Source organism: Lethenteron reissneri, unplaced genomic scaffold (assembly GCF_015708825.2).
Source record: "Lethenteron reissneri isolate LAM-NWPU_2019-01 unplaced genomic scaffold, ASM1570882v1 scaffold_115, whole genome shotgun sequence".
NCBI lineage: Eukaryota > Metazoa > Chordata > Hyperoartia > Petromyzontiformes > Petromyzontidae > Lethenteron > Lethenteron reissneri.
This window is the reverse complement of record NW_026890838.1, coordinates 1,665,034-1,689,032: the sequence shown is the minus strand read 5'-3', so window position 1 is coordinate 1,689,032 and position 23,999 is coordinate 1,665,034. Positions and strand designations below refer to the sequence as shown.

General features: G+C 49.8%; 1 protein-coding gene across 10 annotated transcripts; it reads right to left on the bottom strand.

The window, feature by feature from the left end:
• Window positions 1-320: 320 nt before the first annotated feature.
• LOC133361613 (zinc finger protein 239-like) lies at window positions 321-23,715 on the bottom strand. Of its 10 annotated transcripts, XM_061580571.1 has the most exons (6): window positions 23,630-23,677; window positions 22,875-22,977; window positions 22,519-22,579; window positions 11,444-11,557; window positions 5,618-6,707; window positions 321-4,935 (listed from the first exon to the last, which is right to left on the bottom strand). In XM_061580571.1, exons 5-6 carry the CDS (start codon window positions 6,677-6,679, stop codon window positions 4,900-4,902), a joined length of 1,098 nt encoding a protein of 365 aa, XP_061436555.1. In that variant the 5' UTR covers window positions 6,680-6,707; window positions 11,444-11,557; window positions 22,519-22,579; window positions 22,875-22,977; window positions 23,630-23,677; the 3' UTR covers window positions 321-4,899. The 10 variants fall into 10 exon arrangements, 7 of the variants coding, with proteins under 7 accessions (XP_061436555.1, XP_061436553.1, XP_061436554.1 ...); XR_009757388.1 differs by lacking the exons at window positions 22,519-22,579; window positions 22,875-22,977 and having other exon boundaries at window positions 321-3,484; window positions 4,864-4,935; window positions 5,368-6,707; window positions 23,630-23,669; XR_009757390.1 differs by lacking the exons at window positions 22,519-22,579; window positions 22,875-22,977 and having other exon boundaries at window positions 321-3,484; window positions 4,864-4,953; window positions 5,595-6,707; window positions 23,630-23,669.
• Between the last annotated feature and the right edge of the window lie 284 nt (window positions 23,716-23,999).

Genomic DNA, 23,999 nt, shown 5'->3' with positions numbered 1-23,999 from the left:
AGAGGACCCGCAGCTTCCAGCAGTTCGTCCTCGTCCGCCTCAACTTCTTCTTCCGACGGAGGGTCCGGTGGGTTCTTCTTCCTGAGGTGCTTGGACATCTTGAAGGATCATCCAAACGGTCTCAGAAGATTCTTCTGACACCAATGTAATAAAGCTCGTTGAGGTGACTTCTGGAATTCGTCTTTTATTCAACTTATCTTACAGTTTACTTCACGCTGCTGATAGGCAGCGTGAGAGGGACAGATATAGAGAAAGATGCACTGCCACGTGGCAACTCGGAGCCCCGCTCCCCCGTTGGCCTCCCCCCTCTGTTCGTTCCCGTTCTGACCACGTGTCGTTCGTCTCCACCCCTATTTAATACCTGGGTTACGTGGTACGTTTCTGCCAATCCTCGTTAGCCTGCATGGAATCTTCCAGGCTCCCTCGTCATCTCCCGGGACCACGCCCCTGACTCATCTCCCCATTGGCTGTGGCCAAAGCCAGCAAAACCAATCCTTATAGCTGTGTACCTTTCCGTCACACCAGGGCCATGCCCCCAGGCTTCCCCCCATTGGCTGTAAACCAGGACCGGCAGAGCCAATCACCATGACGAGTTGTGATACATCAGTGAGCCGGATATATCCTCATATTACACATATATACACTGTCACACATGACTTACACGTCCATACTTTTTCATATATTCATGATATAGTAAAAAAGATTCCCCAATTCATCACACGGGCTGTTAAGGCATGCATATGCCTGGAAACCCTAGTATCTTCAAAACTCCAAGGACACAATTTTTGCTGTCTGGCTACAAAAATAATATTTATAATAATTCAGCAAACATAGCAAAGGATGTAGAAAATAATACTATTTGTATTATGCAGAAATGTATAAATGTATGTTCAATCGCAACTTAGAGGCGTGAAGCCAGGCTCAGACTTGTTTGAATGCTTTGATGAACAGATCTAACTTCAGCTGGAAATGTGTTGTTAATTTCCTGCCTTTATCCATTCTTAGAAAAAGTTCCAGAAGAAAACAGAAATAAACAATTGTTTTGATTTAACCTGCGTGTTCAATGGAGTTAATATATTTTACAGCAGACACAAACTTGACACTGTCACACACTGGCATGGTAAATGTGGTGGTGTGTCCAGAACCATGCCTGGCCACCTTCATCTGCTCAGTATTAATGTTTCCTCACTTCACCATGTAATTAATTGAGGATCAATCAACATAGAAGTCCATAATAAGTTCAGCTTTCACCTATCAATGATGTTTGCTGTCGACGATTATCAAACTCTTAATTGTTGAATTTATAATGCAGTGATATAACTTCGCCACCGCTCCTCACATAGATAAAGTCTTATATACACATACATTGCACGTGGATCATTAACATAAGCTATAAAAATCAGCCACCCTTCCAATCAGATGCTTACCCTGGTTTCCCGCCGTTCGTGGCTCCGCCCCCTACCTGCCTGCTAACCCGTCTGTGTTGTGTGTGTCTTAACCGAGGTGGCTGAGTAGCTTCGTCATGACCGTGTAATTTCACATTAATTCACGGCGCCGCAGTGCCATTAAACCTCGGGGAAGCCTCGGTCAATTCCCTGGCCCCAGGAAACCGTGGAGAAGGTTCCCCACGAGGAGGGCTCCTGTGTGAAAAACTGTAGGCCAGGTGACTTTTCCGCGAGGCTCTAGGTGGGGGTGTGTGCGTGTGTTCATGTGGGGGGTGGTGAGGGAAGAACAGCATCGGCCAGGTCGCTCCGTGGTGTGGGCATCGCGGGTGCGGCGCCGGCAGAGCGGCTTCGCCGCTGTGGCATCACATAGACCCCGAGGTGCCTGTCCCTGTCCCTGGTTGACTGGAGCACCTCGCCTGGGCTGCCCCCACGAGGTAGCGCCACGGGGTCCATGGGACTCGCCCGGCCCTCGTGGCCGGCCTCGGGGGTGGTGGCTCTGTCCTTGGGGGTTCCCGCGGTGGTCTCCTTCTCCACTCCAGCGGCTCCTTTTGTCCCTAGGCACCTGCAGGCTGGGGAACAAACTCAGAGGCTGAAGGCTTTAGGGGCCGTCGCCCCCGCAGTCCCCCGGCTAGGCCAGGGCCTTTCGGGGCCCAGGGCCTTGCGGGGCCCATATAGCATGCGAGGCCCCCGAGCATGCGGGGTGTGGGGACACCAGGATTTCGGGGCACCCAAATGGCGGGGTCCTCCCTCGCCGGGGCTGCCTTCCATAGTTTTAATCGGCGGACGTTGACCACCATCTCTCGGCCCCTCTCCCCACCCTGGATCAGCACCGTCCAGGGGGAAATCTGCCGCACCATGGTCCAGGGTCCATGCCAGTAGGTCGTTAGTTTCCCCACCTATCCCGTGCCGAGGCGAGGGGTGTGAAGCCACGCCTTAGAGCCTGCCGAGAAGAAGAAGGGCTTCCATACGGGGTCGGGCGCCCTGCTCCTGCCGCCGATGCGTGGCCTTTCCTTGCGGGTAGGCACGGCCCCGGGCCCCTCGTAGAGTCTCCATCAGGTGCTCCATGGGGCGGCTTCCTTTCTCCGGTTGTGGTGGGGGAACGCCGAACAGCAAATCTGCGGGTAGACGAAACTCACGGCCAAACATCATTAAGAACGGGGTCTGTCCCGTCGACGTGTGTACTGTGGTGGCGTAGGGGAACAGGGCATAGGGGAGGTGTTCGTCCCAGTCCTGCTAGTTGGTGGTCTGGTTCAAACGCTCCACCATACGGTTCGCCTGGGGGTGGTACGCCGTGGTTCGGTCCTTCTGGATTCCGAACTCCCAGCACAGAGCCTGAAACAGCTCTGCCTCGAACTCACTACCTTGGTCGGTAGTGACTCGTTCGGGGATCCCATGTTTAAGTACGTAGTGATCCACGAATGCCTGGGCGACCACAAGGGCCGCCGGGGATGGCCACCGCCACGGGTTAGTGTGAAGTACTCCACTGCTACGAGGATATATTGGTTGCTCCGGTGGAATCGGGGAGATGGCCCCTGTAGGTCGATCCCAACCAGCTGGTTCGTCCAACGAATGTGGAACGGCCTCAGGGGTACCTGATATCGTGCCGGTTTCTGAGTAGCCTCGTCGTGACCGTGTAATTTCACATTAATTCACGGTGCCGAAGTGCCATTTAACCTCGGGGAAGCCTCGGCCAATCCCCTGGCTCCAGGAAACCGTGGAGGTTCCCCACGATGAGGGCTCCTGGGTGAAAACCTGTGGGCCAGGTGACTTTCCCGCGAGGCTCTAGGTGGGGGTGTGTGCGTGTGTTCATGTGGGGGGTGGTGAGGGAAGAGCAGCGTTGGCCAGGCTGCTCCGTGGTGTGGGCATCGCGGGTGCGGCGCCGGCAGAGCGGCTTCGCCACTGTGGCATCACAATATCATCCCTGGGGCCCGGCCCAGGGGTTGTGTTTGCCAACAAGCACCTTGTGGCCGGGTGACCCACGTTTCCCGGTCTGGCCCAGCCTGAAATGGCTACGTGGCACCCTCCAGTGCGCCCGCCATCTGCAGATCGAAGGGTGAGGGGCGGGTGTGATGCCAGTATGGCAGGGAGAGGGATGGTCTCAGATGGACTTGATCTTGGCGATGGACACTCATACAGATTTGTATGCAGCCAAAGTCCAGGCAGCTTCCACAGTGTTACAGTCTAAAAAATAATGCTGTTCGACACATGAACCAGGTATGGGAATTTATCCACCACTTGTAGAACTGCCTGATTATTATTGGAGAGCTGAGCAGGTGCAGTGTTGTAGGACATGGATTCCCAAGCAGGTGATATATTTTTGTGGAACATATGCAAGGCCGCATTTCATGATGGAATTATTCAGGCATCAGAACAAGATTCCCTAACTCTATCTCATTGAGTAGCCATTACCAGATCATCAGCAGATAAAACAGTGCTGACCAGCAGGGAATGGTCCCTTAACTATAACCAGTCATCGAAAAGCGAATTATTGTAACTGCAACAAATGCAATTTATTTATACGGCCATTGTGAGCTTCTCAAACTACATAATTATTGAAGATGCTATGTAATGTAATGCATTGGGCCAGAGTGAATTTCTGTCACAAGCGGAGTTGAACAGGAAATGGCTCCAACTCCTGGTCACGCACCTTTAGATGGGCCTGCCCAAAATCCTAAAAATCCTCAACGAATGTGAGCAGAGGCAGAGACATCGAAATTAAGGAACCCAAAGCACCAAGCCTCTTTATGGTACCATAGGCCTTAATTACATCAAGAAAGCAGAGATCTAGTTTCTAGTAAAAATCCGTACTCCCCAGCTGTACTCGATCGACATAAAATACAGCCGCTCCTTGAATATCGGAGGTTACGTTCTTGGAAAGTGCCACGCGACAGCTAAAAACGCGATTTTCAATACGTCGGCCTTACCCAAGTAATGGCGTTAGGTAAACGTCAACTAAAATTTACATCACAATTGAAATAAGTACTGTATTCCAAATCAACTAAAAACCAAACAATTGAAATAAACATTGGGAAACCGTGTCTCATGCTTTTGGTTACAGGTCTATCCAACACTTATGGTCACACATGCTGTCTGCTTCTACTCTACATTGTCCGAAAAGTCCTCCCAAACCTCCACATCCACAAATGGCTGTGATTTGTCTCGGGCTCCATTAGCTACCTAAAAGTCAAACCCTAGAGCCTTCACAGGTCACCTTTTAGGAATGCATGTGTTCAGTACAAGCCACTTGTGGAATGGTTTGTGAACAATGTCTCAACAGTCCAGCCTGCTTCAACAGATGTTCATCAGCAAGGTCCATTTCAAGTCTCAGTTCCAAAAAAATGTATATACGTAGTACAAAATGATAATTAGTGTTCTTGTGGAGAATGTATCTCCTATACGTAACTTTTAAGTGGCATACCTTAACTGATGAATGATCCGATATATGCTCCAGATTTCAAAGACAATGAGTTGCCCCAGAGTCCGATGCGTCCTGATTCACAAAAATACCCTTTGACCCGTATCACAAAAACAACAGCTCTCATGTGAGTTATATGTAGAGATTACCACCAAAACAGATACTTTGTCCGGACATCACATATTCCATGTTTGACATTAATACACAAAATATTGTATGTACGTACAGAATCAGACAGGTATTATTTCAATTATGATTCAAAATAATCAAAAGGCACATTGGCAACATTTTATTACTATACTGAAATGTACTGCGTCACGTTGCAACGTATTTACAAGTTGATCTGGCGAGATTAGGCCTATATGTGCCGCACTCTCATAAAGGGAAGCCAAGTAGTAGTACATTCTCTATTTGTTGCAGAGGTTAAAGGTTCAAATCCGACTGGCATATCAATCATCACCCCCGACTTACAAACTCATATCCACATGCAGGCTAGTGAACAATCACCTTGTGACAAACAGGGGCAGATGCCCATTATGGGCACCCTTCGAGTGTTTAAGATGATATATGATAGAAAACACTTGAGTCGCTCCTGATTCGAGAACGACCCAACCCACAGATCCACAAATACTGGCCTCTCTTACACTGTAGTTTGAACCTAGAAATTGAGTGTTCAACTTCACATTATTTTCATTAGAAAGGCCTGTGACAAAGGTGCATCCATTGGAGCGTACTTGTCTTAAGCTTGCACATCTACCTGGTCTCCATTTGACTTTGTATTGTCTAAGAAGTCCACCCACACCTCCACATCCACAAACTCCTGGGAGTTGCCTCGCTCTGCCTCACAGTCAGAATTTAGTTCCTGCTTCACACTGCCTCCACCTATGTGAAGGTCCAATTTTGGAGTTGAAACATCTTCACATTTAACCATCACTTCTACGCTCTTCACTGTTACTTCTTCACATTTCACCTTCGCCTCTTCATATTTCACCTTGATACCTTTCAAAGTGTCCAGGCTGGGATTGTCTTCTGGTTCTTGTTTCATGAACAATGGGGTCATTGCAGCACTTTGACTTTCACAAGCTGATTTCAGATTACAGTTCTTGTTGATTTTCTGATGCTTGTGTGTTCTCTGGTGTCTTTCAAGATTTGATGAATGTGCAAACACCTTCCCACACACAGCGCACTTGAAATGTTCCTTTCCTGTGTGTGTTCTCTGGTGTCTTCTAAGAGCAGATGAATCTGAAAATGCCTTTTCACACACACTGCACTTGAAGGGTTTCTCTCCTGTGTGTGTTCTCTGGTGGGTCTTAAGATTTGATAACTTTGCAAATGCCTTCCCACACACAGTGCACTTAAAAGGTTTCTCTCCTGTGTGTGTTCTCTGATGTGATTTAAGAATGGATGACCGTGCAAACGCCTTCTCACACACAGTGCACTTGAAAGGTTTCTCTCCTGTGTGTGTTCTCTGGTGTGATATAAGAATGGATGACTGTGCAAACGCCTTCTCACACACAGTGCACTTGAAAGGTTTCTCTCCTGTGTGTGTTCTCTGGTGGGTCTTAAGATTTGATGACTTTGCAAACGCCTTCCCACACAGAGTGCACTTAAAAGGTTTCTCTCCTGTGTGTGTTCTCTGGTGTTGTTTAAGAGTAGATGAATCTGAAAATGCCTTCTCACACACACTGCACTTGAAGGGCATCTCTCCTGTGTGTATTATCTGGTGCTGTGTCAAGTTTCCAGTACAATCAGTGATGTTTGCATTCTGGTTGCATTGTTTCCTTCTTGTACCGAGCTGCGCTGAGTGCCTTTGCTCCATCAGACCAATTCTGCAGAGCGAGCGTCAGCTGCAAACAGAAAAGCATGTCCACACCATCTATGTGAGTATTGAGGCACAGAGGAATGCATATATACACAGTCACACATTACTTACACATCTATACATATTCATATTTTCATGATATAGTGAAAGAGATTCCCCAATTCATCACACGGGCTGTTAAGGCACACAATGAGAGGGAAAATGGTCATGAATATGCCTGGACACCCTAGTGTCTTCAAAATGAATGTTTACCAAAAACTCCAAGCACACAATTTAGGTTGTCTAGCTACGACAGGAATATTTGTTTAAGAAAAATTAGCTAACATAGCAAAGGCTGTTGAAAAGAATACTATTTGTATTATGCAGAAATGTATAAATTAATGTTCATTTGCAACTTAGAGGTATGAAGCCATGCTCAGATGAGCTTGAATGTGAGGATGAACAGATCTAACTTCAGCTGCATATGTGCAGTGTTAATTTCCTGACTGTTTCCATTCTTATAAAATCTTGTCCTGTACCTGTTGAATTCCATGATGAAATGGGGCCTTGCATGTTATTACAAAAAGATCACCTCCCTGGGAAAATCTTGACTTAAAACTTTTGTGATAGCGGAAATTCATATTCTTTGGTTATTTCGGTAAAGTCACGTATATAGAAAATAATAATACAAATAAAGTGAATAGAAGAAAAAAAACGACTAATGTAGACTGTAGCCTGGTTCTTAACCTCGGTGAGCGTATTGGCAGTCTATAATGTAGAATATTGTCTGTTTTTTTTAGAAGACCTTTGCAATGGACTAGACCAGGGGTCCTCAAACTTTTTAAACAGGGGGCCAGTTCACTGTCCCTCAGACTGTTGGAGGGTTGGACTATAGTTAAAAAAAAGCTATGAACAAATTCCTATGCACATGGCATATATCTTATTTTGAAGTGAAGAAACAAAACGGGAACAAATACAATATTTAAAATGAAGAACAAGTAAAGTTAAATCAACAAACTTGCCAGTATTTCAATGGGAACTATGGACCTGCTTTTGGCTAATGAGATGGTCAATGTCCGGTTCCATATTTGTCACTGCCAGTCGTAACAAGTGATGCAAGTGTGCATCCGTTAGTCTAGATCTGGTTGGAGATTCCAAATGTTTCATTCTGGAAAAAGTCTGTTCACAGACATAAGTGCTGCCAAAGATGGTTGCCATTTTGAGTGCATGGTTCCTGAGATGAGGATATGTCTCAGAGGGGAGAGATGCATAGACATTATGAAGGCTGCTTGACTTGAATGCGTCTTTCAGAGTCACAATTCTGCAGTTCAGCCAGTTCCATTTGGTAAATTGTATCCACATTTTCAATGTCAATAGAAAATGGGTTACGGAAAAGCTGTATGTCCTGTTCATGGAGATGAAGCTCTTTAAATCTAAATTGGAACTCCTTTTGCAATTTTTCCAGTGAATCCACACATGTTTTGTTTGGGAATTGCAACCAATGGTTTTTCCGCTTACAGATTTAAAGTTTTGGGGAGATGGCAGAAGTTTCCTCCTTAACTTGTTTGATGAGGAGGCCTAATTTTACTTCAAATGCTTTGACATGTGATTGCATATCACAGATGAGCTTCCCCTTTCCTTGAAGTTGCACATTGAAACTGTTGCGTAGCTCTGTTACATCTGTCAGAAAGGCAAGGTGCCATTTCCATTCTGCATCATTGAGCTCTGGTACTTCTTTGTTTTTTGAAAGCAGAAAAGCTGTAATCTGTGGAAGTAAGTCATAGAAACGTTTCAAAACTCTCCCTCGACTCAGCCAACGGACTTCTGTGTGGTACAGAACATCTTCATAGTCAACATTTAGTTCAGACAGAAATTCCTGAAATTGTCTGTGGTTTAGTGCATGAGCTCTAATGAAGTTAACACAAGATTCCACAATTTTCATAACAGAGTCCCACTTCAGTGATTTACTACACAGCGCTTGTTGGTGGATGAGGCAGTGTATGGCTATTGGATGAGAATGGTTATGTTTGTCCATCTCTTGGTTAATGCGAGCAATTACTCCTTTCTTAGACCCCACCATGCTAGGAGCACCATCAGTTGTCACACTGGCTAGTTTAGCCCAGTTCAGCTCCAAACCATTCACAGTTTGGCAAACTTTTTCATAGATATCCTCTCCTGTAGTTGTTCCTTTGATGCTTTGCAGTGCAGCAAGCTCTTCTGAGACTTCAAAATAGTCATTCGTCCCACGAATAAAAATTAGAAGTTGTGCAGAATCACGAACATCATTGCTTTCGTCGAGTGCCAAGGAAAAATAGGAAAGTTTTTTTGTGGAGTTTTGAAAATGCTGATGCAATTTGTCTCCCATTTCTTCAATCCTCCGTGTAATTGTAGGTCCTGAAAGACTCACTGTACTAAATAAATCGGCCTTCTCTGGACACATCTCTTTGGCAACAGAAAGAAGGCATTCTTTAACAAATTCTCCCTCCACGAATGGTCTGCCAATGCACGCTATTAGCTTGGCAACTTGAAAACTTGCTCGCAGTGATGAAATATTTAGCTGCTTCTGCTTCACAAAAGTATTTTGCTGAGTTGTTAATGTATTTTTCAGTTTTAATATTTTATCTTTTCTCACTTCTCCGACCAAACAATTATATTTATCTTCATGTTGAGTTTCATAGTGTCGACGTAAATTGTATTCTTTGAACACAGACACTATATTCTGGCATATCAGACACACAGCTCTTTCCTTGTACTGCATGAAAAAGTAATCATAAGTCCACTGTTCTTTGAATATCCTACACTCCGAGTCAATTTTTCTCTTTCTTGACATCATTGTTTCCTAGGGACTCAAAATTGCTATTAGTAAAATACCAATATATATACAGCACTACAAAAACAATATACCAACAATAACTTTGCCCACACAGAGACATACAGACTGCACTGCCCATCAATGCAGTCTGATTGGGGGAACTCCGCTTTTACCCCAGGCTCACACTGGTGCGGGTGCCATTAAAAAGTGAATTACACCTGCAGTTTTGTTCATAGATCGCAGTACAGCCCAATTAGTGCTCACAAGCGCAGCCCAATTAGTGACCATGGGCCGGATAAATGTCCTCGGCGGGCCGCATGTGGCCCGCGGGCCGTAGTTTGAGGACCCCTGGACTAGACCTTGGCGATGGACACTCACAGCTTTGTATGTAAAAAAGTCCAGGCAGCTCCAACATAGTGTTACAGAGCCTAATGAAAGAATGCTGCTAGACTAATTTGAAGTGAGACTTTGGATGCCAAACCAGAGCTGGTCGTGAACACATTAACCAGGTATAGGAGCTCCTTCACCACGTGTAGAACGACCTGATTATTCATGGAGAGCTGAGCGGGTGCAGTGTTGTATGACATTAAATTCCCAGGGAGGTGTTCTTTGGGTCTTTCGGTAAAGTCACGTCACTTAACCGAAAAACCCAAAGAATATGAATTCCTGCAGTTACGAAAGCTTTAAGTCAAGATTTTCCCAGGGAGGTGATCTTTTTGTAGAACATATGCAAGGCCCCATTTCGTCATGGAATTCTCCAAGTACAGAACACGATTCTCCAACTCAATATCATTGAGTAGCCATGACCAGATCATCAACATGCGTAACATAACCAGGCATCGATTAGCGTATCATTATTACTGTATGAAATGCATTTTTTATAGGGCCATTGTGAGCTTCTCAAAACACATAATTCGTTGAAAATTCTACGTAATGTAATGCATGGGGCCAGAGGGAATTTCGGCCACAAGCCAAATTGAACAGGAAAGGGATCCGACTCCACGTCACGCAGCTTTAGATGGGCCAGCCAAAAATCTTATAAATCCTCAACGAATGTGAGCAGAGGCAGAGACATCAAAAACAAAAAATAACCCAAAACCCCAAGACTCTTTATGGTACTACTAGCTGTACTACCCGGCTTCGCCCGGGACTTGGATCCACCACGCCCGGCCGCCTTTGTCTCCCCAGTGGCGATGTTCATACGCCACACCAGTTACTCGTTTTGAGGCTGAGTCGACCTAGGGGAGGCCCAGGACCGGTTCAAATAATCGTCACCGGTGGTGGCCGTGAGCGGAAATGGAACTCGGGTCGCCGGGTTCGTAGCGCGGCGCGCTAACCACGACACTACAATGCGTTACGCTTCCGTTGTAGGGTTTGTGTAAGGCGCGCCGATCCGTTGTAGGATTTGTGTGAGGCGTACCGATCCGTTGTAGGATTTGTGTGAGGCGCGCCGATCCGTTGTAGGGTTTTAGTGAGGCGCGCCGATCCGTTGTAGGGTTTGTGTGAGGCGTGCCGATCTGTTGTAGGGTTTTAGTGAGGTGCGCCGATCCGTTGTAGGGTTTGTGTGAGGCGCCGATCCGTTGTAGGGTTTTAGTGAGGCGCGCCGATCCGTTGTAGGGTTTTAGTGAGGTGCGCCGATCCGCTGTAGGGTTTTAGTGAGGCGCGCCGATCCGTTGTAGGGTTTGTGTGAGGCGTGCCGATCTGTTGTAGGGTTTTAGTGAGGCGCGCCGATCCGCTGTAGGGTGGTGGGGTGTCGAGGCCTAGTAGCGTGCAGAGCCTCCGGCCTCGCCTAAATTGCCCACCCGGCTGAGGCTGGGTACGGGTGCCATCCCCCCCCCCCCCCCCGCGCTACAATAATACTGTCTAATCGCTATAATTTTATTATCTACCGACCCTATAATAGTAATTGCACACATTGTGGTGGGGGGGGGGGGGGGAGTGAAGAGGACGTGAAACTTTGATGAATTTACCTCAGAGTCGCGTGTTAATGCGTGCACATATTTTTAACGGGAATTAAAAATGGCGTCCACCCCGCAGCGAATGCGTCGCTACCCGTTGCCAGGGGCAACCGCCGTCCAATGAAACTGTGTATGGTCCGGCGACACACAGACACACACACAGACAGACAGACAGATTTGCGATTTTATATATATAGATAGGTCATAATTACACCAAGAAAGCAGAGATCTAGTTTCTGCTGAAAATCCGTACTCCTGTGCTATAGCTGATGGACAGAAAATACGGCAGCCCCTTGAATAGCGCGGAGGTTACATTCTTGGAAAGTGCCGTGCGAAAGCTGAAATGCCGATATTCAATATTTAAGCCTTACCTAAATAATGGGATAAGGTAAACGGCATATAAAATATACATCACAATTGAAATAAGTACTGTACTGTATTCCCAATAAACTAAATTACTGAAATAAATGTGGAGAAACCATACACAAAACATTCCAATATGAGTATAAATGTATTTAAATAAAGCAGACTTCCTGTGTTTTTTTGAGAACCAAATTGCGCCAACACTATGAAACATACACACATAAAAAAAATCGATGCGTATTCAAGGGTAAGTTATTATGTTTTTCACACAATTTTTTGCTTACCTGTTCACCTTCAACACCTGTAACATCTGCACACTCCAACACCCCGCCACTGCTATATTTTTTCTCATTTACCACATTATCCTTACATATTATTAGGCCTGCATTTTTGCCACAAAATTCATTCAGTGCCGGCTCCTTACTGTCCTCTCTGCACACGCACGGCTCACCTCTAATATACTGCAATATTTCTCTAATGGAACCTTGCCAGTACCAAAATATGAGAATAGGTTTTCCCCGTTTTTCTGGCAACAAAACAGGTGTTAAGATGTTAAAACACCAAACAGAAACCTTTTACAAGGAATCATGTGTGCATTAACCACAACAATTGTGGTCAGAATGCAAACAAAAACACTCTGATAGAAAATACATGGTCTGCTGCTGAGGCAGACTGTTGTAAAAGGTTTGAAATGGGTGTAGCCCAAGGGTCATAAAGAAGTGGCCGGGCTAGTGATGTTAATGTGATACATTAGCATGTTAATATGAAATCGAAGAGTAGTGCAATCCAAAGCGGCCTCCCTACAAGACAGAGAAGGAGAGAGGCTCTACCTGGGTAAACAACAACTGCCACCACGACAACAATAACCACGATGTGAACTTCTCACTTCAGATCTCAGTGAGCGCGCACGAAAATAAATCACTTTTGCTAACACAGAGCGCACGCCTGGGATACACTGCCGAGATCATCGATGACCTCGCTGCCGAGAAAGTTCAGCAGTACCTGATAGGCACAACGGGGTTGCAGCCAGATGCGAACTGCCCATATCCCCCATTTAACATCCTTGCCGAGCACGCGCACGTGTGTGCGAGAGATTTGCTCGCGAGCGTGCGGAATTCCGACGACTGGGACGGGATAGCACCATTGCAAGTCTTCTTCCAGAGGAGGAGGTGAGGGGGGGGGCGAGGGAGCCTCCGGTACCCCGTGAGACAACCCCAGGATGGGTGGCAGGGAGGGAAAAAAGTATTTGATCCTCTGCTGATTTTGTACGTTTGCCCACTGACAAAGAAATGATCAGTCTATAATTTTAATGGTAGGTTTATTTGAACAGTGAGAGTCAGAATAAAAACAACAAAACTCCAGAAAACACATGTCAAAAATGTTATAAATTGATTTGCATTTTAATGAAGCAAATAAGTATTTGAACCCCTCTGAATCAGAAAGATTTCTGTCTCCCAGGTGTCTTTTATACAGGTAACGAGCTGAGATTAGGAGCACCTCTCTTAAAGGGAGTGCTCCTAATCTCAGCTTGTTATCTGTATAAAAGATACCTGTTCACAGAAGCAATCAATCAGATTCAAAACTCTCCACCATGGCCAAGACCAAAGAGCTCTTCAAGGATGTCAGGGACAAGAATATAGACCTACACAAGGCTGGAATGGGCTACAAGACCATTGCCAAGCAGCTTGGTGAGAAGGTGACAACAGTTGGTGCAATTATTCACAAATGGAAGAAACACAAAAGAACTGTCAATCTCCCTCGGCCTGGGGCTCCATGCAAGATCTCACCTCGTGGAGTTGCAATGATCATGAGAACGGTGAGGAATCAGCCCAGAACTACACGGGAGGATCTTGTCAATGATCTCAAGGCAGCTGTGACCATAGTCACCAAGAAAACAGTTGGTAACACACTACGCCGTGAACGACTGAAATCCTGCAGCGCCCGCAAGGTCCCCCTGCTCAAGAAGGCACATATACATGCCCGTCTGAAGTTTGCCAATTAATATCTGAATGATTCAGAGGACAACTGGGTGAAAGTGTTGTGGTCAGATGAGACCAAAATGGAGCTCTCTGGCATCAACTCAATTCGCCGTGTTTGGAGGAGGAATGCTGCCTATAACCCCAAGAACACCATCCCCAACGTCAAACATGTGTGGTGGTCAAGGTTGACACCAAGGTTGACACAGGTCACACAGGTCACACAAGCTAGGGGAGAGGTACGTACCGGTCTGGACCGGTCCGGACCGGCAGGGACGAGAGGGGGTTGGAACCGCTCTGAGGGGAGGGGGCTGGCGAGAGCCAGGGCCCCGAAACAGCCCCGCCCCTCAGAGAGAGGGGATATATAAGACGGCTCCCGGAGAGCGGAGGGGGTCCATCTCACCAGAAGCTGAAGGAGGTACGGCCGGAGATCCTGGACCCCAAGCCTCGAGGATGCCGCCCCGCTGGGACTGAGTGGGCTGAGTAGCTGTAGGCTAGGGAAGGAGAGTAATTGAGTAGCTGTAGGCTAGGGAAGGAGAGTAATGAGAATAGGGCCGGAGGCTGTACCTCCCTAGGTTGTGTGGTTGGGCTGTTCCCCCAGTGAGTCCGGAGGACTAGTGTTATTGGAATAAAAGCGTGTGGCCTCTACGAAGTCTCCGTCTCATTCAAGAATACTACAACTGGTGTCAGAAGCGGCCAAAGAACCTCGCCAACATGGAAACAAGACAGAAAGCGCTCACCAGGGGCCTGGAGAAGGACGTCGAGGGCGACGCTGAGCCGGAGTCGGGAGCGCCATTTCCGGGGGACGGGTCTGCGGGGGCGGGCTCGGGTTCTCCGGGGCCCTCCAGGAGTCCGCTGACGTCGAGATGGGCGATCCAGTCGGCCCATGCCCGGCTGGCCGATCTCCTCCATGCCGCTGCCTCCATCCTCGACGAGCTCACGCTGGGGGGAGCGAGAGCACCGGGTGTAGGACCAGGCCGGAGGATGGGAGGGGTTCCCGCCGAGAAACGCGCCATTCCCACGCGAAATTTTGACGTCACCTCCGGAGGGGGAGACGTCACTTCCGCCAGGAATGCGGCCGCCGGAGATGACGTCACTTCCGCTGGGGGGGTCACCGCTTCCGGGGGAAATGACATCAACCGCCCAGGAGGTCAGGGGGCACAGGTGGCCCGCGTCACATCCGGCATCGGCGGCCTTACATCGGGAGAAGCAGAGTTTTCGGGTAGGTACCCGCCGATTCGGTCGGATATTCTGCCGCCGGAAGACGCTTCAGATACTGCACTTGGGACGCTGCTGTCTTCAAGGGGGGACTACATCCCGGCGCTGCAACAGCGCTTGCCTTCACTGCAGGTTTTCGCGGCAAAGGGGGGGGACTGGGCTGCTTTTTCACGCCGTTTCGTGGCTAATGCCGAGACGGCTGGGTGGTCTGCCGACAACGCTCTCCGAGCCCTGCCTTCCGCCTTGGACGACGTGGCCTTGGCCACGTTCCTCCTTAATCCACGGAGGGAGCGCTCCACCTTGCAGGAGGCCCTCAATCGGATGGCCTTAGTGTATGGACCTCCATCTGAGACAAGACATCGTTTCGCCAGTCGGAGGAGGGAGGCGGACGAGACACCCCTTGCCTATCAGAGTGCACTGATGGCGTTGGCTCAAGCGGCCTATCCTCGAATGGACGATGTGGGCCTGGACTCCATCATGCTCGAGAAGTTGCTGCTGCTGGCTCGGGAACTGAGGATTGCCGTCCACGTCAAAGACGAAGCTAACCTTTCCTCGCTGGGGGCGGCGCATTACCTGCACACAGAGTTGCTCCTCCAGCGGGATGGGCAGGTGGCGGCGTACGCCGCTGCAAGAGTTGACAAGGTCCCGGATACCCAGGCCTTCGCGTCGCAGCGGGCCGCCAGTTGGAGGGGGGCCGACTGGCCTCGCCAAGGGGAACCCTGGCGGAGACACGGATCCCCGCGGGCGTGGGCTCGCGTCACGTGTTACAACTGTGGCCAGCTGGGTCACCTGGCATCGGGTTGCCCAGCACCCCGGCGCCGGGCTCCGGGTCGTCCACCATCGTCCGCCCATCCGCCGGCCGCTCCACAAGAACTCCAGGCATGTCGCGACACCTCACGCACACGGTCCCTGCCCGCATCTCATACACCGAAAGACCGCGAATCAGCGCGCCACTAAATCGCGTTGCGTTGAGGGGTGGGGAGCGGAACGGGGCTGATGTTCGGGGGCCACTTCGCGCGGTTCAGTGGTCCGAGTTGGCCCACAGGATCGTGGCCGCGGCGACGGGCTCGTCGGTTATTCTCGGGGATATTGAGGGGATTCAATTTTGATTGTTGGTGGATACGGGGGCTTCGGCTACTATAATTTCCGACCTCATATACAACGTGTTACCAAAGAGATGTCAGGCACTCGCCCCGTTCTCCATCCCTTGCTTTGCGGTGAATGGGGGTTCCCTGGGGATTATTGGTCAAATAATTGCACAAATTTGTATTGGCGACATTAAATTATCTGGTCCCGTTTTGGTTTCAGATGCCTTGGCCGTTCCCTGTTTGTTGGGTACGGACTTCTTGGGGAGGATGCCCATCAAAATTTTAATTGACAAAGGCTGCATCGAGCTTCCTTCGGGCCGCCTGATGGCGTTTCTGCCATCACCAAACTGGCTGCGCACAGCTTGCGCGACTGTTCCAGCTATGGCGTCTGAAACCATGCGGATTCCGCCGGGTGCGCAGATGCTAATACCGCTTCAGCTACGCAAACCACTGGAGGCAGACGCTACGTCGGGGGTTTTGTTGTCTCCTTCCAATACGACCGAGCGAGGGTTGGACCTGGTGGGTGCACAAACGCTTGTGCCTAGAGATGGACAGCCCTTCATTCAGGTGCTGAATGCGGGGTTGCGGACGAAGGTCGTGCACCGAGGGGCTGTGATTGCACATGCGTCGCTGCCGCTGCACACTGACTCCGTCGCGGCTCATGTCGATGAGGCGCCGGCGTTCGGGACGCAGGTGGGTGTCGATGAGGTATGGATGGATTCTCTCTGTTCAGGGGCTGAAAATCTTTCCGAGTCACAAAGATTAAAGCTGCGCATGTTGCTTCGTGAATTTCCCGATGTTTTTAGCAAACACAAATTCGATGTTGGGTGCACTAATCTATTGAAACACCACATTGATACGGGGGATTCCGCTCCCATTCGGCAAAATCCATTCCGATTGAGTCCGGCAGAGAAGGAACATGTCCGGTTGGCAGTGAATGACATGCTTGCCGCAGACATTGTGGCTCCCTCCAACAGCCCATGAGGTGCGCCGATTGTGCTTGTTAAAAAACATGATGGCAGTTTGAGGTTTTGTGTGGATTTTCGGAAGCTTAACAAGGTTTCGCTGGCGGACGCGTATCTGCTCGCTCGCATGGACGAGTCGCTCGATGCCTTGGCGGGGGCGCGGTATTTTTCAACCTTGGACCTTTTGTCGGGGTTTTGGCAACTGCCCTTGGATGAGGCTTCCAAACCTAAGACCGCGTTCCGTACGCCACAGGGCCTTTATCAGTTCAATCGGTTGCCCATGGGATTGCACTCAGCTCCAGCGACGTTCCAGAGATTGATGGAACTGGTCCTCGCTGGCCTGCAGTGGGACTCTTGTCTTATATATCTGGACGACGTGATTATTTTCAGCCGTACGTTTGAGGAACATCGGGACAGACTGCGGGCTGTATTTCTCAGAGTGCGATCGGCTAACCTTAAATTTAAGCCTCAGAAATGTTTCCTGTTGCGTGAATCGGTGCGGTACCTCGGCCACGTTGTCAGTTCTACGGGTATAGCCACCGATCCTGCTAAAACTGACTGTGTAAGAACGTGGCCCACGCCAACGTCTGTGGGGGAAGTCCGCAGCTTTATAGGCTTTGCGTCCTATTACCGCCGGTTTGTTGAGGGGTTTGCGACGATCGCCAAACCCCTTCATGCTCTGACGGCTAAGGGGGCTAAATTCCATTGGGGGGAAGAGGAAGACAGGGCGTTCAGGGCGCTTCGCGATGCCCTTGTCCGAGCTCCTCCCTTATGCTATCCCGATTTCACGTTGCCCTTCATCCTGGACACCGATGCCAGCAATACCGGCATCGGCGCGGTGCTTTCGCAGGTTGTCAACGGGGTCAAACGGGTCGTTGCCTATGGTAGTAAAGTCCTGTCTCCGGCAGAACAACGTTATTGCGTCACCCGCCGTTAACTGCTCGCTATTGTCGTGTTTGTTCAACAATATCGACCGTACCTGTACGGTAGGCATTTTACGGTTTGTTCCGATCATGCCGCGCTACAGTATGCGTTGAAAATAGACCAGCCGTCCGGCCAGCTGTCACGTTGGCTTGAGGTCCTACAGGACTACACGTTCACGGTGGTGTACCGGAAGGGGACACAACATTCAAACGCGGATGGCTTGTCACGCCTTCCTCCGGGTGATGGGTGCGCGTGTTTTATGGGCTCGGGGAGATGCAAATCGGCCACGAGTACCGCTCCAGCTTCTCCCTTGGCGGCGGCAGCAGGGGTGGTCGATGGGGAACCTGTCGCCGAGGGGGACTCGCAGGTGTTGGTCGCTCGCGACTCGCTCCTCGATCTGCCTCTGGACGAATGGGGACGGTTCCAGATGGAAAACAATTCCCTCCTCAGGTTACGCCGTCGTGCGGAGAGAGGGGGAGATTGTCAGAAAAGGGTAGGTACTGTTAGGTTACGGGAGGGTCTCCTCATGTCATGGGACGCCAGCTCGGGGCGTTACAAAATCGTCGTCCCCAACGCTCTGCGGGGCAGGGCCGTGTGGGCGGCGCATGAACGCATCCTGCATTTGGGTATTCACAAAACGCTCGCTACACTGCAATTGGATTTTTTTTTGGCCGGGAATGGCGCGCGATGTCGCCGACCTTTTGACGAAGGAGATTGTCGTGGACTTCAGGAGAGTGCACACCCAGCATACTCCGCTAACCATCAACGGTGCTGCAGTGGAGAGGGTGAGATGCACCAAGTTCCTGGGTGTGCACATCTCTGAAGACCTGTCGTGGAGTCACAACACTGCATCACTGGCCAAAAAAGCCCAACAGCGCCTGTATTTTCTCCGCAAACTGAGAAGAGCAGGAGCCCCGCCCCCCATCATGCACACCTTCTACAGAGGCACCGTTGAGAGCATCTTGACGAGCTGCATCACCGTGTGGTACGGCACCTGCACCGTGTCCTGCCGCAAGACTCTGCAGCGCATAGTGAGAGCAGCTGAGAGGATCATTGGTGTCTCTCTCCCCCCTCTTCTGGACATTTATAACACCCGCATCACCAGCAAAGCAATCAAGATTGCAGGTGATCCCACCCACCCATCTCACAGCCTCTTCAGCCTGCTGCCGTCAGGGAGGAGACTGCGGAGTCTTCCAGCCAGGACCAGCAGGCTCAAAGACAGTTTCTTTCACCAGGCTGTCAGGAGACTCAACTCCCTCCCTGCTCTACCATCACTCCCCCCCTCTGCCCACCCACCCCCCTTTGCCCCCTGACCCTATCCCCCACACACACATTCACTCGTACATCCTGATCTCTGGACTGCACATTGCACTACATCGCACTACCACACTGGTTTAAATATCTTATTTCTTTAAATACTTTATTTAAATAATATTTTACATTTTAAAAATTCTTGACTGTTGTTTATTTTAAGTTTATTAATTTTTGATTATTTATCTTGTGTTGATCGCCGATTGTTTATTTATGTCTGTTAATTGTGATTAATTTTTTAATTGCTTGGTTGCACCGTGGGACCAGAGAGGACTGTAATTCCATCTGTGTTGTATGTCATGCATGTAACACACTTGACAATAAAGTGACTTTAAGACTTTAAGAATAGTTGCACGCAGTGTGCGCGGCGGAAACACCCGGCTAGGGCGGCTTGCCCACCCCTTCAGTCCATTCAAGTGTCCCGGGTTAACGAGTTGGTGGCTCTTGACATTCTGGGTCCCTTCCCTGTCACCGCTCGGGGTATCAAGTACCTGCTGGTTGGGGTTGAATATTTCACCCGTTGGCCTATGGCCTGGCCCCTCCCCAACCAGTCGGCGGCAGCCATTGCGGAGGCGTTTCTCCAGGGCTATGTCCTGGATAAGGGCGCCCCGGAACGGCTGCTAACCGACCAGGGAAAGAACTTTTCGTCCAATCTTCTGCGGGAGGTTTGTGACCTTTTGTGCACGCAGAAGGTCCGGACTTCCCCCTACCACCCGCAGACCGATGGTATGGTCGAACGTCTACACCGGACCATTACCTCTATGTTGTGTCATCAGGTAGACGACACACAGTTGGATTGGGACCTGAGGATTCCCGGAGTTCTGGCCGCATATAGGTTGGCGCCTCACGCGGCCACGGGCTATTCGCCCTTCTACTTAATGTACGGCAGGGATGTCGACCCCCCCCATGGAGGTGCAATTGCGGGTCCAGACGGCGGCGTCTCGCTCGAAACTGTCCGAACACGCTCAGTTCAATATTCGGAAGTTGGTCGAGGCAAGGGTGGCCGCGCAGGAAAATTCCAGGGCAAGGCAACGGGCCAACGAGCGTCTGTATAATCGCCGGGTTACGGTGTATAAATGGGCGGTAGGGGATAAGGCGTGGCTGCACTACCCGCAGGTGCCGCTGTCAACGTCATCGAAATTGCTGCGGCCCTGGAGGGGGCCGGTCGACATTGTTCGGGTCGTTCGGGACCAGTGTGTTAGGGTCGCGTGCGGACGGCGTTCTTGGTACGTGCATCCCTCGCGCCTGAAGCCCTATGTCGCACCACGCACTCACACACCTTCATCTCGCAGGGGCCGGCCGCGTGATGTGTCCGGCAGGTTGGGGGAGGGGCCTCGTGATCCCCTTGTTGTTCCGAAACCCCCTGCCACTCTTTCGGATGCTGCAGGTGTGAGTCCACCTAGGGTGGCCTCACCAGAGGAGCGGGAAGCGAGCCGGCCGCCTGTCCAGCAGGAAGACGGCTCGCGGGCTTTGTCCCCGGGGCCTCGGGACGTGCCGGACGCCCGTCATCTGGCCCCTCCTGACCCTCCGCAAGGAACGCTGGCCTCTGGCGATGGACCCACCACACGGACTCGTTCGAAGGGTCTCAGGTTCTCCTGAGACCTGTCGCAGATACACTGCCTCCTCGCGGGGCCTGGGTGTTCGAGTCACCTTGTTCATTGGTGTGGTGTGTCTGCAGTGTTCTTGTGTACAGGGGGGTTGAGGTAAATTATTGGGGATAGTTGTGTTTGTTGTTCTGTTGTTGTTATTGTTGTGTTGAGGCTCACGCATTGTTCTTGTCGTGTTCAGAATTCCTGGTTCGCGAGTTAGGGTTGGGATGTGGATAGCTGCGTGCTGTATAGGGGGGGGGGGGGTGATGTGGTGGTCAAGGTTGACACCAAGGTTGACACAGGTCACACAGGTCACACAAGCTAGGGGAGAGGTACGTACCGGTCTGGACCGGTCCGGACCGGCAGGGACGAGAGGGGGTTGGAACCACTCTGAGGGGAGGGGGCAGGGCCCCAAGACACCCCCGCCCCTCAGAGAGAGGGGATATATAAGACGGCTCCCGGAGAGCGGAGGGGGTCCATCTCACCAGAAGCTGAAGGAGGTGCGGCCAGAGATCCTGGATCCCAAGCCTCGAGGATGCCGCCCCGCTGGGACTGAGTGGGCTGAGTAGCTGTAGGCTAGGGAAGGAGAGTAATTGAGTAGCTGTAGGCTAGGGAAGGAGAGTAATGAGAATAGAGCCGGAGACTGTACCTCCCTAGGTTGTGTGGTTGGGCTGTTCCCCCAGTGAGTCCGGAGGACTAGTGTTATTGGAATAAAAGCGTGTAGCCTCTACGAAGTCTCTGTCTCTTTCAAGAATACTACACATGGAGGTAGAAACATTATGCTTTGGAGGTGTTTTCTGCTAAGGGGACAGGACAACTTCACCGCATCAAAGGGACGATGGACGGGGCCATGTACCGTCAAATCTTAGGTGAGAACCTTCTTCCCTCAGCCAGGGCATTGAAAATGGGTCGTGGATGTGTATTCCAGCATGACAATGACCCAAAACACAGGCCAAGGCAACAAAAGAGTGGCTCAAGAAGAAGCACATTAAGGTCCTGGAGTGGCCTAGCCAGTCTCCAGACCTTAATCCCATAGAAAATATGTGCAGGGAGCTGAAGATTCAAGTTGCCATACGTCAGCCTCGAAACCTTAATGACTTGGAGAAGATCTTCAAAGAGGAGTGGGACAAAATCCCTCTTGAGATGTGTGCAAACCTGGTGGCCAACTACAAGAAACGTCTGACCTCTGTGATTGCCAACAAGGGTTTTGCCACCAAGTACTAAGTCATGTATTGCAGAGGGGTCAAATACTTATTTCCCTCATTAAAATTCAAATCAATTTATAACATTTTTGACATGCGTTTTTCTGGATTTTGTTGTTGTTATCTGTCTCTCACTGTTCAAATAAACCTACCATTAAAATTATAGACTGCTTATTTCTTTGTCAGTGGGCAAACGTACAAAATCAGCATGGGATTAAATACTTTTTTCCCTCACTGTATGCGACCAATGGGGGCATCTCGTGAGAGACAGTCCCCAGATCGCCCGCGCGAGAGAAGCACCAGGGTTAAATACCAAGGCCTCCCTAAAGAGGGGACCACAGAGGGGTGTAATCGACGTGGTCCCAACACAAATAAACTGTCATGATAATGGTGAGCGAGTGACCCCCACGCAGATGCCGACAACAACACCCCAGAATGCGGCGGCCGTCACCGTTGGCATTGGTGTTCCACTGGGTTTCCGCTGAGCTGCATAGTTCTTTTTCAGACTCGACCTGTACACAAATGATAGCTCAACTTAGTGGCTTATAATATGGAAATGTATTTCAGCCAAATTCTCAAAATGCATGTTTCTAAATGTGGAGAAAAATCAAAGCCACTACGTGGAGAGAGAGAAAAAAATGTAAACTACAAATAATAAAGCCGTCAGGGTTGGAATCGAACCCACGACATCCTTCATACAATGTGAGGTAGTTAAAATCTCGCCACCACAGCACAATATATCACACACAAATTACAATAAACACACTGACTCCCTTGCTCTGTACACACTCTACACGCGTGACTCACTCTCAAGCACTCGCCCCAAGCGCACCGCTTGCTGCTGTCCCCAACTCCTCTCTCCGGTCTGCCCGTGGTGACGTCACCCGCCAGACAGGGGGAGGCGCCGACTCTGAGGGTACCCACACCGAGTAGAGTACATACACTCACACAGAGTACACACACAGAGTACACTCGTACAGAGTACACACACAGAGTACTCTAACACACAGAGTACTCTCACACAGAGTACACTCACACAGAGTACTCTAACACACCGAGTACACTCACACAGAGTACTCTCACACACAGAGTAGAGTACACTCACTCAAAGTATTTTTCCTCCAGATCCTCCGGTTTTCCCTCCACATTTGGAGTCAACATCACCACGCGTTTAGAGTATTTGACCGGCAGACATTTCCACACGTTGATAAGCCACTTTGTTGTGGGCAGGTCGCTTCTGAAAAAGAGCAGTATAGCTCAAGTGGGCATGGCCTGGTAAAATAAATAAAAACTCTAGAAATATTTAAAATTAAAAAAAGTTTCAAAGTAGTGAGCCAGATGAAGACAGATTAAACTTAAGCAGAGAATTAAAGCAAATGCAATCAGGCGAGGGCAGGAGGCAAGGCCCCGCGTTGTAATGTTCCACCTGGACATCGATTCCATACTCGCTGCTACTCAATTGATATCCCTACGAGAGAGAGAGAAGGAGCGAGTCTCTACCTGGGTAAACAACAACAACTATGACCACCACGACAACAACAACCACGATGTGAACTTCTCACCTCGAATCTCAGTGAGCGTGCGCGGAGCGACAGCTTACTGATATCTCGTGACGTCACGCGGCAACAGGAGGTGACATGACGTCACTTGCGGGTTACACCGCCCCCTCGCGTCTCACGCCGATGAGGTAATGCAAAGTGATGACGTCAGAGGGCGGGGTTAGAGTTTGTCTATTTAAATTCCTATTCCATTGCTCCTTCTCTTGAACATTGACTCCTTGGGTGCGTGAGCTCAACGACAACAACGTGAACATTATTGTGTGTATACACACTGTGTGTATACACTATGTGTGTGTCCACTGTTGGCACAGTCGGAGGCACAGGTGGTGCAGCGGCCAGTTATCTCAGTCGACCCATGGCACCTGAGTCTGCC

Excerpts from the sequence above, each read along its gene's own strand:
- LOC133361613 (XM_061580570.1), bottom strand. The coding sequence starts at position 6,679 with ATGGAGCAAAGGCACTCAGCGCAGCTCGGTACAAGAAGGAAACAATGC. Across the intron at positions 4,936-5,617 it reads CAAAGTCAAATGGAGACCAG|GACGCATCGGACTCTGGGGC; the intron begins GTAGATGTGCAA and ends TTTGTGAATCAG.